The 13,177-nt window shown below is 47.0% G+C and overlaps 1 protein-coding gene across 1 annotated transcript in view; it reads left to right on the top strand.

Moving 5' to 3' along the window:
* TNR (tenascin R) overlaps window positions 1-13,177 on the top strand; it is a 426,026-nt gene that overhangs the window by 334,326 nt on the left and 78,523 nt on the right. Inside the window, exons 3-4 of the mRNA XM_007165361.2 lie at window positions 7,451-7,981; window positions 9,874-10,350. Coding sequence (XP_007165423.2) covers window positions 7,483-7,981; window positions 9,874-10,350 — 976 coding nt within the window. The 5' untranslated portion in view covers window positions 7,451-7,482. The remainder of the gene's footprint in view (window positions 1-7,450; window positions 7,982-9,873; window positions 10,351-13,177) is intronic.

Genomic DNA, 13,177 nt, shown 5'->3' with positions numbered 1-13,177 from the left:
TTCTTTTATTTTTCTGAAGCTCCTCTTCCTGTGTTTGTCTCTTTCACTCCCTCTCTGGCTCTAAGAGAAAATAAATAGGAGAAAACACAAAAGGCAGAGCTTCAACGTGAGTGACTTGTGGCTCTTTCTGTCCCTCGTCATCCCCTCCCCCTCCTCCCTCCCACCCCACATCCCACCTTCCTGAGACCACTTCTCCCCTCCTCCCAGCCTGTGTAAAGGTGATGGCTCCCAGAACATTCTTCTGTAACAGTATCAAAGCCCTTCAACGTGAAGAAACAAAGCCAGGAGAAGTCATGTGGAGGAGGGCAAGGGAAAGAAAAGCCCCTGAAGGACAACTTTAGCTGGGGCAAGACTTGGCCGAGCCCGGGTGACCCGCACTCTCCCCGCAGGCCGCCCGGGAGGCGGGGAGCGCAGACCCCAGCAGCACAGCACCACCTGGGCCTGGAGGCCCATCCAACTGTCCACTCGCCTCTTACACAAGACCCGGAGACCCCTGTGGTGCCCGCAGGATAATTATATTGATAAGGAGGCTGGAGTGGAGGAAATGAATCAATGGCACTGCACGGATTTCCTGAGTATCGATCTATCGAATTGCTGCAACCTGCTTGCACCCTCATTTGGAGGGTCATTAGTTACCTGTCTTGCTTACAACTGTTAGTGTATCATCGAACCCTGAGTGTATTATCTGTCCCTCAGGTTTATGTTTTCTCCCTCTACCTGTAGAACCCTGTCTGTTGCTCTCGCCAGCCTGGCGCTCTGCCATATTTTTCTTCTCCATCTTCCCAGCTTTCTCCTCCTCTTCCCCTCTCTCACCACCACTTCATCCTCTGACTGGCCTGTTTTGCTTCTATCCTGGAGTCTTACAGCTCTAGTCGGATGACTCATCTGAGAAACAGGAAGAGAGTGAGGGAGGCGAGGGGCTCTGCTGGTCCCCTCCAGCCTCCAGCGTTGCTTTTGGTGACAGAGATTTTGCATCTAGCTTAGAGGCGCAGGCACCACTTCACACCAAAGCCAGATCACGGGTCTCAGAGCAAGACCCCTCTAAAGGCGACAAACACATCAACGTAGCGTTCTTGGATAGGCCACAGGATTAGAACAGGCCTTCCTCACAGGAAGTTGCAAAGATCTGCCCAGCAGCATCGCTGAAGAGTGCCACGGAAAGGGACCGCCTGCAGAACAGTCGGTATTCCTTGTGATCCAGAGGAACAGGTGGTGGAGGTAGAGAATGAAGCCCGAAAGGGAAGCTTTCAGGGACACAAGAAAGAAAAGCTACTTTGAAATAATTATTAAGTGACATGAGCTTAGCAAAACTAAGAGCACATTTATTAAGTAGGCATTAAATAAGCATGAGTTTCATTCCCCTCCCCCCTCCAGCAGGCTTCAGATGAAATGAGAAAAATGAAGCCTCCCATGCCATCCATCCCACCCCCTCTCACTGCCTGCCCTCAGAAAGCATCCTCAGCCATATGCAAGTGGGGAGAAGCAGAGAGGTCGGCGGTGTGGTTAACAATGGCTTGTGACTGAGCCTGCTGGGGACAAGCTAAAGGGAGCTCAGAGAAGTGAATGAAGGGGCCAGGGCAAGCCCTGGTTTTCCGTGACTGCTGGCTGGAGGGGAACTGTCCTAGGAAAGGACAAGTGTAAAAAATGTCTCCTGACCCCTCTAGGATCAAGGTTTACTTGCTTAGCGTTGTTCTTGACTCTCTGGGACGCAGTGGAGGCTGGGCACTTTTAAATAAAAAGCCAGCAGACAAGCCTTCCCTCCAGGGTAAGAGGCTAAAGCAATATCTGGGGTAGTAGCCGGGATCAGTGGAGAAAACATTAAGCGAAAAGTCATCGCTGTCAGGAAGTCCTAAATCTGATCCAGGGGGGAGAAGAGTGTTGATTTGTAAGAGCTCTAAGTCTTTTCATGAGAGTGCTATGTGGCTGCTAATTAAAGCTGGTTGAAAAACAGCAGTTAAGGGGACAGACTACGGTCAGCAAGATCTGGGTTCAGTCCTGGCTCCTGCGCTCATTAGCTGTAGAATCTTGGTCACATTCCTTGGCCTTTCCTGAAGCTCATTTTCCTTGTCTCCAATAACGGAACTCGAAAGAGGACCCACCATCATGGTGAAATCACCACAGAGCCCTGCTGGTTGTTTACAGCAGGTCTGATGGATGGATGTCCCCTTCTGATTGGTTGTTGCCTGAGCCATACCAGTTGCTAAATATCTTGACTCCTAAATATCACTCCTCCTAGCTTATAGGGTTGTTGTCAGGAATGAATGAAGTACTATAAGGAAAATGCTTAGCTTGGTACCTGGTAAATACTCAGTTTGCTATTGGTATGTATTGTGGATTGAATTGTGTCCCACAAAGAAGATAATGTTGAAGTTCTAACCCCCAGCACCTCAGAATGTGACCTTATTTGGAAATAGGGTCATCGTAGATGTAATTAGTTAAGACGAGGTCATATTGGGCGTGATGGGCCCCTAATCCAAGATGACTGATGTCCTGGAAGGAAGATGGCCCCGTGAAGACACAGAGACACAGGCAGAGTGCAATGTGAGGATGGAGGCAGAGACTGGAGTAATGCATCCACTAGCCAAGGAATGCCAAGCATTGCCCGCCATCACCAGAAGCTAGGAGAGAGGCATGAAATAGATTTTCCTTCAGAGCCTCAGAAGGGCTTAACCCTGATGACATCTTGGTTTTGGCCTTCTATTCCAGTCTCCAGAACTGTGAGAGAATAGAGTTCTAGAGTTTTAAGCTACCCAGTGTGTGGTAACTTGTTATGGCAGCCCTAGGAAACTAACACAATATTATAGTGGGTAGCCTCCTCAAAGGACACATAAGACCCTGAATTCATCAAGTAACAGGAAAGAGAAAACTTTAATGTTCATTTTAGTCCACTCTCTGACGTGATGCTTGAAAGCCCATCTTCAACAGTCTCACTAAGTAGTCTTGTGGCTTGTGCTTGAACACCTCCAGTGACCAGGAACTCACTACCTATCATGACAACCCAATAGCTCTATTATAAAAGCTGTTCTTTACATGGAGCCAAAATCTGTTTCCCTGTAGATTCCCCCATTTGGGGGAAATTCCCTCCCTGGGACCTTTTGCTGTATAAAAGTCCAATCCCATAGCACTTAACAGCCCTTCAAATACTTGAATTCCTTGAATAAGCCATATTCGTGCACATGTCAGAGTTTTAGCAAATGCAATTTCTTTTGTCTATAATGAACTTCTGTCTTCTCTACTTAAAGAGTCATCTATTAAAACCCAGTTCAGTATTATCTTCTGATAGACTAGGTTATGCTGTAGGAAAAAGCAATACCAACATCTGTGCTTCAAAACCAAAAGTTTATTTCTCTCTCATGTACTGCACACCTACTGTATGCAGCCAGGGCACCCTTTATCATGGTCACTCGGGGACCCAGACTGAGAAAGCTGCCACCATCTTGAACATTGCCAGTCACCATCAATGGGAAAGAGAGAGCTCTGGGGGGGGGGGATCTCCCATCAGCAATGAATGCCCCCTCCCAGAAGTGACCCACATCACTTCCTCTCACAACCGTTGGCCAGTACTAGTGACATGGCCTCACCTAACCAACAGGGGGCCGAAAAACACAGCCCTGGAAAACGTAGTCCTACCACATGTCTGGAAAGCCAGGCCAGAAATACTTGGCAAACAGCACTGACGATTACCCCACACTCTCTGCGTAGCTTCCCCTGCTGACCCAGGCAAAGTTGCTGTGTCACCTCCAGCCCTCTAGGGGCATTTTGTGTGTTTTTTGGTCACGGTAATGATCACATTGCATTGTCATTATATTTACCTGTGTTTCCATCTCTTTCATGAGGCTGAGAGTTTCTCAATGACAAGAACTAGATCGTCATAAACATTTACTATGTGGATGCATTTGAGAACAATGACTATATAGCCACAGTAAGAGCCCAAGTCCTTATAGTGGTTCACAGGCCTTCTCTGACCTGGCCCCCACTCCTTCTCTGACCTCATCTCCCCACATCTGCTCCCTCATTCACTCGCCTCCAGTCCCACTGTCACTCAAACTCACCAGGCCGGCTCCTGCCTCAGAGCCCTCATCCCTGCCGTTCCCTGTGCCTGGAATGCACTTCCTCAGCCGTCTGCTAAGCTCACTCCTCACTTCCTTCAGGTCTCTGCTCAGTGGTCACCTCATTAGACAAGCTTTCCCTGGCTGGGCTCTACAAAATATCCATGTGACTTCCCTGTCCTGGTACCTCCTCGGCTCCCTTCTTTTCTTTTCCTCCACAGCAGTTACCACTTGCTGACACAACACAAATGAATGTTACATTATCATATATTAAATACTATATAATATGCATTATATCATACATTATATATGACATACAGAATTATTGTGGGTATTTATGTATTGTATGTCCTCCCCCTCCCACCCTCTCCCCCCAATACACACACTTAAATATAACTTCTGTAAATAAAGGGACTAGCATATAGTAGGTACTCAGTAAATATCTGTCAAAGGAATGAATGATAAAGGAACGATAGCTCTGGGGTTGTCACTTCTCTGGACAAAAATGCTAAGTTCCTCCCTCTCCTACAACAAGATTTTGAGTACCTTCAGCATCCTCTCCACCCAGAAGGAATCAATGACAAGTACAGGACAGAGCAAAACAGTCCCCTGCTCACCCTAGTCTATAATTTCAATTAATAAAGCCTGAGTCTGTAAATCAACTGTACTTCAATCCATCAATCAATCAGTCAACCAGTCAATAAATCCTGAGTCTAAATAAGGTTTTGGAGGTTACAAAAATCACACTGTTGACTAATTCATAGTCAGTTTGGTTATTGACTAAAATCTTATGTTTTTCACACATAAAGCTATACTTTTCTCTCCACATATAATTTTATAGTTGTTGCTTTGGACTGGTGTGGAACCTAACATTTTTCCCTTTTAATTTTCCTGTCACTTGTCTTCCTTTTCATTTATAATGTCATTTATTCTTTCACTTATTTATTGAGTGTCTGCTCTGTGCAGAAAGTTCTGTTAAGTGCTATGGGTGCTACATGATAATTTTATGATTCCCATTAAAAAAAAAACAAAAACTATTCAGCAATATCAACATGGATCAGACAAACCAACTTTAGTTTAGCAAGTGAGATGGCTAAGGCTCCTTAGCCTTCAATGTAAATGTAAGTGTAAATGATTTATATCAGAGCCATTCCTGGGAAACTTTCAATGATATAAGGGCAGAGTGCCACTCCAAGGATGAAACGCCTAGAGCAGCTGAAAATGGGAAGGCAAGTAATACCTCAGATAGAGGGGCTTGGAAAGAGCTTACAGTCATGAGAGAAATTTGGTTCAGACATGTCACTCCATCTGTCCCCAAGGTTGATTCACCTCATCTGATGTAACCAGTGGATCACCACCTCTCCCATCACTCCAAGAACCTCTCACCCTTCTTTGGACAAGGGTATGCTAAGGTTGGGCTTTCCGGCTGTCAAATGATGGAAGAGATTTCTCACATGTTCTGGTGATTTCAGGGTAGTCCTGGATAGGGGAAGAATGAGGCAGTCTGGCTCCAGAGTCCAGAATCTTAATAGCTCTACTCTGTTCTGCTTCTCCTTCATATTGGAAAGAAAGATTTTAGTCCAATATATAATATAAAGACTGAGTAATAAGACATGGTTTTCAAAATACTCACTAATACAGATTACTCCTAATAAAATCATCCCTCAGAAATTGTCCAGCTGAACTGAAATTGAAGAAAATAGTGAATAACTTGAGGATAATGGAAAGAGATTAAATGAGTTGGACAGTGATTCAACCTTTTGCTCACAGGGCATTTACTCACTAATTCATCTGTTTATCCATCCTTCCATGTATCTACTCACTTAATCATTCAACAACCACAGTACAGAACACTTTTGCTGTCCTAGACACACATCAAATACTGCGGATAAGATGTGGTCTGACCTAAATTGACTTAGCAGTTCGGGGCCAGTGGGGGGAGGCAGGGGACGAAGCTGGTGGGGGGCAGGAGCAGACAAAGGAAACCCACAGTCTAGTGTGGCAAATGCTGTCAGAGGGGGTTTATAAGGAGTGAGGGATAAACTTAGCCTGTGCTGGGGATGTCCTTAGCTTCCTGAGGGAACGGAAGAAAAAGATGAGAGCAGAATGCTTCGTGGAGGAAGGAACATTGGATCTGGCCCTAGCAAAATTTTCTAATCTCAATATTCCTGGGAAGATCCTATAACCAACACAGTTTCCATCAGAGACAACAGAACATTGAACATGCTTATCAAGACAAGCACTGGAGCATAGCAGTTAAGAATACAGGTTTTGGAGTCAGACCTGCATTCAAATTTTAAGCTTTCTAGGCAGAATTCACTCCATTACAAGATGGAGATAATCATAACATCCCATCATAGGTTTGTTCTAAGAGTCAAGTAAGATCCCATGTGAGGTGCACAGCACAGTCTGTACACGGTACACATTCGGTTGATGTTAGCTGTTGCTTATTGCCTTCTTCCCAAATTCACATTTACTCTCACTCTGTTCCTTTGTCCTTAATCTTCTTAGCTCTAACATTACCTTAAGAACCAAAATTTGTAAGCCTCTTTTTCTCTTTTACACAGGGAAAATAGAAGAAATATAATTTCTGTAAAACTGATTTGCATTACGGGAAATTTATCATTCTCCATGGTTCTTGGTGACTAGGTAGCCCAGTAGAGGAGCTAATACATTATTTTAGCAATTTAAACAGGACCTCGGAAGAAAGGCACCCTGTGATCACAAAGCACTGGGACTATACTAATGAGAAGATTAAAAGAAAGTTTGGCTCACACAGTCCCAGATAATCACAAATGTACCTAAGGATTATTAACAACCACAGTTACCTGGAACTATATTATCTGCCTGGTTGGTTATTCTAAAGTCAACTTGTATTTGAACAGATGAGCTTAGAGGAGTTAATAAGTTATTTTGAAGTGGCTGGCGGGGTCCCTTCATCATAAATATCTGGCAAAATATGAGGGTATGCCTAAGGCTCCATGGTACCGTTCATCCTAATTCTCACTCAGAAGTGAAAGGACGCTCTGAGTTCCCCTTGGAGGACTAGCCTAGCCACAGTGCCCCTGCCCCGAGTCCTCACATGTCCTCTTTGTTGGAACCACTTGCCCACTGTGGGTGCCAGACTCATGTGTTCTAGATAAGCCTTTTGGGAAATCAAAATGCCCTTCTGCAGAAGCAGTGTCCGTTTTCAGGGGTTCATTCCTCTAGGGAACAAAAAGCTCCGGGCTTTCATGACCCTGGTAGTCTCTTCCCAACCTTCCCCTTGAAATCCTCACTGCTATCCTTTAGCTTTGTAGGACTGTGCATAGCGTGGCGCCCAAGCGCACGTCTCAGAGGCCATCTCGTTCATTCCTTGGTTTCTCTTGCAAATTTCCACAACTCCATGCTTTCTGCTGCAGGCCGGTCTTGAAGCCAGCGCTCTGCCGAGAGGATGGGGGCAGACGGGGAAACAGTGGTCTTGAAGAACATGCTCATTGGCGTCAACCTGATCCTTCTGGGCTCCATGCTCAAGCCCTCGGAGTGTCAGCTGGAGGTCACCACGGAAAGGGTCCAGAGACAGGCGGTGGAGGAGGAAGGAGGCGCTGCCAGCTACAATACATCCGGCAAAGAGCAGCCGGTGGTCTTCAACCACGTGTACAACATTAATGTGCCCCTGGACAGCCTCTGCTCCTCGGGGCTGGAGGCCTCGGCCGAGCAGGAGGTGAGTGCCGAAGACGAGGTGCTGACAGAGTACACGGGCCAGACCTCAGACCACGAGAGCCAGGTCACCTTCACCCACAGGATCAACCTCCCCAGAAAGGCCTGCCCATGCGCCAGCTCTGCCCAGGTGCTGCAGGAGCTGCTGAGCCGAATCGAGATGCTGGAGAGGGAGGTGTCAGTGCTTCGGGACCAGTGCACCAGCAACTGCTGCCAGGAAAGTGCGGCCACAGGTAGAGTCTGGGAGTTTGCAGCCGGTCTCAGGAGGGAGGGAGGGCGCTGAGCAGAGAGGGAGAGTGAAGGAGGGTGAGCCACCACTCCCCTCAAAATCTGGCACCTCTTCACACAGAGGGAAAGAAGTGCCCTAGTCTGTAGCTCTCTGTTCAGACGTCTCTAAGATCTAAATGTGGTCCTTCCTGGGGGATTTGGTATAGGGATTCTCTACAGCGCTTAGTCAGTTTGAAATACATTAACCTGATTTTGGGGGGATGAGTCAGGTAATGATACATCGGTTCAGCACGGCAACTTCTGTGGTGAGCAGGGAATTTGATGTCTGTCTTCATTCATCTTTGGTTTTCACAGGCTGTTGAACTGATATCTATCCATGTTAACCTGGGGGACTAGAGAATTCAGGCGCTCTGTTCAGTCCATCTCAGTCTTTCTCCCATCTGAGTAAATGATAGTCATTATAGTCTCAGAGGACCTGGCCCCATCTTCTCCAGCAAGATGGAAGCTTCAGCCCCTGCCCCCTCCACGAACGCACGTGGGTGTGCATGCACGTGCACGCACACACCCACTCACAGAGCTTATTACAACCCCCTCCCCTCCAAAGGCTGAGTATCCAGGACTTGTACCTCTAGTCTCACCCACCCCCTGACTAGTAACACTTACCAATGACTACCTTGACCTCTCTGGGAGAAGTCAGAGCCAGACTTCCTGACTTCAAATCCTAGCTCTGCTATTTTCTAGCTTGTGACTTAAGCAAGTTACATAACCCATGACTTCCTTTCTCCATTGACAAATGGTGACAGACTAGAACAACAAGGAGTTATTAAATACAAAAGCCTCCAATCCGAGGAAAGCCTGGCTTCCAGTAGGGACCACACGTGCCATAGCTGTTATCAGCTGACCCCCAATGAGCAGAAAGTGTGTCCCTTTCTGTGCCCAGCTCCTCTCACCCAAAAGGTACCTTCAACCCATGAAATTCTTTCTTTAACAAGAGGACTGTGTCTTCCTTACTATCTTGGGTTCAAGCTTTTACCTTTTATAGTGGTTTAAATTAACCACTATAGTTATAGCATGGTAAGGGCCAGGGCAGGAGATATGCATAGAATCCTAAAAAAGATCACAGCAAACAGTCACCAAATGAGACAAGTTCTGGGAAGCCTTTGAAGTGACCCTAGTGCTAAGTTGTGATGAATGAGCAGAGTTAGTTAGATGGCGGGAAGGAGAGGGAGTGGGATGTCGCTGCAGCACCTGTGACCTTGGCCTGCATCACAGGCCTGGAACTCAGCATACAAGCCCTCAGATCTCCTTCCGTCCCCATAGCCAGCACCTGGGCGTCTTGGTCAGGGGCTGTCCTTGGGCTGTAAGAACCTCTTTGGCCTGCCCCAGGGAGACAATGGACATTTACACCCTCCAAGGACAGCCTTTCATCCCAGTTGAGGTGTGGCTTACCCTGTGTCCAGAAGACCCTGCAGGACTGAACCCAAGTGACCCCCCCAGGACTTTGCCTGATAATGTGTCTGGCTTGGGCTCCAACCTCCTGAGTCTCCCCTTCTCCCTGACCAGTTTTTCCTGGGAGCACTTCCCGGTAAGTCACTCTCATCTGAATTCTCATCTAAAGTCTGCTTCTAGGGAACCCAAGCCAAGACACACTGAAGGTGAGCCCCTGAAGGACGAGGGACCCGATCTCACTCATCCTCGCCCCCAGTGCTGGGCCAGGCACAACCGCTATTAGATGAAAACATTCATGAAGTCGATGATGTACCAAACTAGCTTGAGCTTAATTCTCAGCAACACAAATCTGATCAGAGAGTGAGGAGAGGTCTCTGCCCACCCCTCCCATACCCCGTTTACAGGAGGTTCCACTGCTGCCCTTTGACCTTCTCCTTGGCCATTCCAGGACAACTGGATTATATCCCTCACTGCAGTGGCCACGGCAACTTTAGCCTCGAGTCCTGTGGCTGCATCTGCGATCAAGGCTGGTTTGGCAAGAACTGCTCGGAGCCCTACTGCCCCCTAGGCTGCTCCAGTCGGGGCGTGTGTGTGGATGGCCAGTGCATCTGTGACAGCGAGTACAGCGGCGACGACTGCTCGGAGCTCCGGTGCCCGACAGACTGCAGCTCCCGGGGGCTGTGCGTGGACGGGGAGTGTATCTGCGAAGAGGCCTACACTGGCGAGGACTGCAGCGAGCTGAGGTGCCCTGGGGACTGCTCGGGGAAGGGGAGATGTACCAACGGTACCTGCCTGTGCCAGGAGGGCTACGCTGGTGAGGACTGCGGCCAGCAGCGGTGTCTGAACGCCTGCAGTGGGCGAGGACACTGCCAGGAGGGGCTCTGCTTCTGTGAAGAGGGCTACCAGGGCCCTGACTGCTCGGCAGGTAGGGAGGGGAGCTCGGCGGGGCCTTTGTCAAGGGTGGTCCAGCAAACTGGCTGGAGGTGGGAAGACAGATGGGAGGGAAGGTGAATTTTAGGCCGAAGAATTCCCAACTGCTTTCCGAGACAGCTGATTTCTTGAGTCAATCACAATTGACGAGGCGGATTTAAGGGGGGAAGGGTGGAAACCAGAAAAGGTCAAGTTCAGGATGAAAGCTGAATCTTACCCCAAGACTGGAACAAAGTCAATGGTAATAATGGTGACAGCATTTCACTGTCCTTGAGATGGAAGAAAGCAGAGAGTCAGACCATGGCACCCCCTTAGGCAAGGGACCACTCCAACTCAGCGGGCTTCCCAGAGCTCCACCTGCTCCAAAATATCCCCCTTGCCCGTTGCCATATTCTGGGGACACGTCCTCTCACAGTGCTAGGGCATGCGATGGCGGTTGGTCTGTGATAATCAGACTAGCAGGGCACTCTGGCACTCTGGCTATTTTGGAGCTTGCATATTGCAAAGTGTTATTAATTTTTGAAATGATCTAGTGTCCACATGGATAAAAGTATTTATAGGCAAGGAATTACTTGTAAATAGGAATAAACTACTAAAGGCATCGAGCAACAACTCACATTCCAACTATTAGTACAGAATATTAAAAGGTTACGAGTCGCTTTGTTCCAGATGACATAGCAAATTGGAACCAACCCCATATGTGTCTGCACCACGGAAACCAATACAAAGGTGATGTCCCAAAAGGAGGACCTAAATCTATCAGTGGGAAAATACCAATATCTCACTGGAGATCATTTTCTTTTGCCTAAAATCAGATTACTGTCATTATCTCACTGTTACTGCTCATCTTCTGACTAAATCAGTGACTCTCACTGATAAATCTGTGTTGTAAACAGTACAGATTGAGTGATTGATCTTGATCTTTTCCATTCGTAGTTCAATCTGTAACAGTGGGCTCAGAGTGCTCATTGGGAAAATTTAAAATAAAAAATAACAACAAACGAACATTTTTAAGCTTTCTGATGGGTTGATTCTAGGAATTTTCTGATCAGCCTTCTGACCTTGGTTTAAGGGGGAAATCCTGGGAGGCCAGCGTCACCAGCCTTTTATTCTTGAGCATCATCAATGATTCCCACCTAGGCACCAGACCAGTCAGACAAGTCTCCTGCACCTGCAACTTCAACTTAAAATTTTTTAAAAGATCGATGGCAACAACTAAAAGATAAACAACAACCCACTGCTTAGGAAAAAAGATATTTTCACGTTCTTCCATTTTTTTTCCATAGTCGATGATTTCATTTAGCCTCCTAATTTTGTTTACTGAATATCTTACTGAAAATATAAATAGCTGTTATACCAATTGTTCAGAAGGAAAAGTCAAGCAGAAGTTAAGCTTCATCATTTCTGAATCCAAAGTCACTAGGTAATTGCTGGGAAGAGGAGGCGGAAGCATGATCCTAGTTCCCACCCACAGGACAAGGCTCCATGAGGCCCCATCAGAGGATGCTAAGGGTCCATTTGGGCCCTCTTCTATGTACGGCTATTCTATAGTTCACATCCTTCTTAATAAAATTGATCTCTGTTGGGTTGTACATACTTCTCATGGTCTTGACCCTCCTTTTCCACGGGGATGGGTTCATTTGCAAACAGAATCTTAATCTGATCCAGGGTCCAAACTGAACTGGAGATAAGCCCTTCTGGTCACTCAGGGAAGACTCAGCAGCTGCTAGCATAACTACAACTGGGTTGAGCCCAAACTATGAGCACATGGTACCTCCAACACGTTACCTCTGTGCTGTTTGAGGAAGACTTCTGGACGCCCAGATAAATTACTTTACAGGTTCCCAAAGCATGTGAGGAGGGACAGTTGCAAAATCTCCATCTGTTTCTATAGCAACCATGGAGCCCCCCACTCATTGCAGCAGGTGCTGCTCTCAAGGCTTTCTTGTCTTTTAAACCACATGCCATGGGTCTTTTCCAGAGAAGTAACTAGGTCATTATCTAAAGTGCTACTTCACTTGCTCTTTGTGAGAAGGCTCTAGGAGAGGGGCTGCTTATCCACTGTTTGACTTCTCTGGCCAGATGCACACACTCCAGCATTACTGCTCCCCTCGCCAACAGCGGTGAGGAGAGGAAAGAAGAGAATGGGGAAGGTGAAAACGTGGAGAGCCACAAAATGCACTTCTCCACAGGCCATTCTTTTCTCTCTGGCAAGGGCATGGAAAATGGCTGCCTATTGTGTGGACTTCATTCTGAGGCTCCTTAGGCCGCTAGAGCTTGAATGCAATTGAATAGAGTTGACAAGGCCACTCTATTTGACTCCCAGCCTTGATCTTTCTCACAGTGGGCCGTGGGACCAGATCTCAACATTTCTGCCTCTGTTCTCTGGCCGGGTAAAGATAATAGAACAAAAAAATTCATGAATATGAGCACTTAAAACAGGCTTTGAAAGAAGCTACTCTGGGCTTCTCATTTTACAAATTGAAAAAGCAGCAGCCCTGAGAGACAGGAAGATTTTTCCACAGCCAGACAGCTAATTAATGGCAGAGCAAGAATAAGAACCCTGGTCTCCTACCAACTTCTAGCACTCTTTAATCCTCCCTGGGATGCTAAGTAGAGTGGAATCGGAAAATAAAAATTTTGAAAGCCACATACACAAAGAAATAGTCTTTTGATATGAAAGCTGAGCTCTGTCAAATGATAAAAAAAAATATTAGGTGTTGGAGACGGGGTAAGGAAGCACATTCAACCATTTGTCCACACCTGCCCCCAGGGAAGGAGGTTAGTGCGGGAGCTGGCTGGTGAGCTGGCCACAACTCCCT

This window comes from Balaenoptera acutorostrata, chromosome 1, assembly GCF_949987535.1.
Source record: "Balaenoptera acutorostrata chromosome 1, mBalAcu1.1, whole genome shotgun sequence".
In the NCBI taxonomy this organism is placed as follows: Eukaryota; Metazoa; Chordata; class Mammalia; order Artiodactyla; family Balaenopteridae; genus Balaenoptera; species Balaenoptera acutorostrata.
Note: the sequence above shows the minus strand (reverse complement) of the source record. Positions and strands in the feature narration are given on the sequence as shown.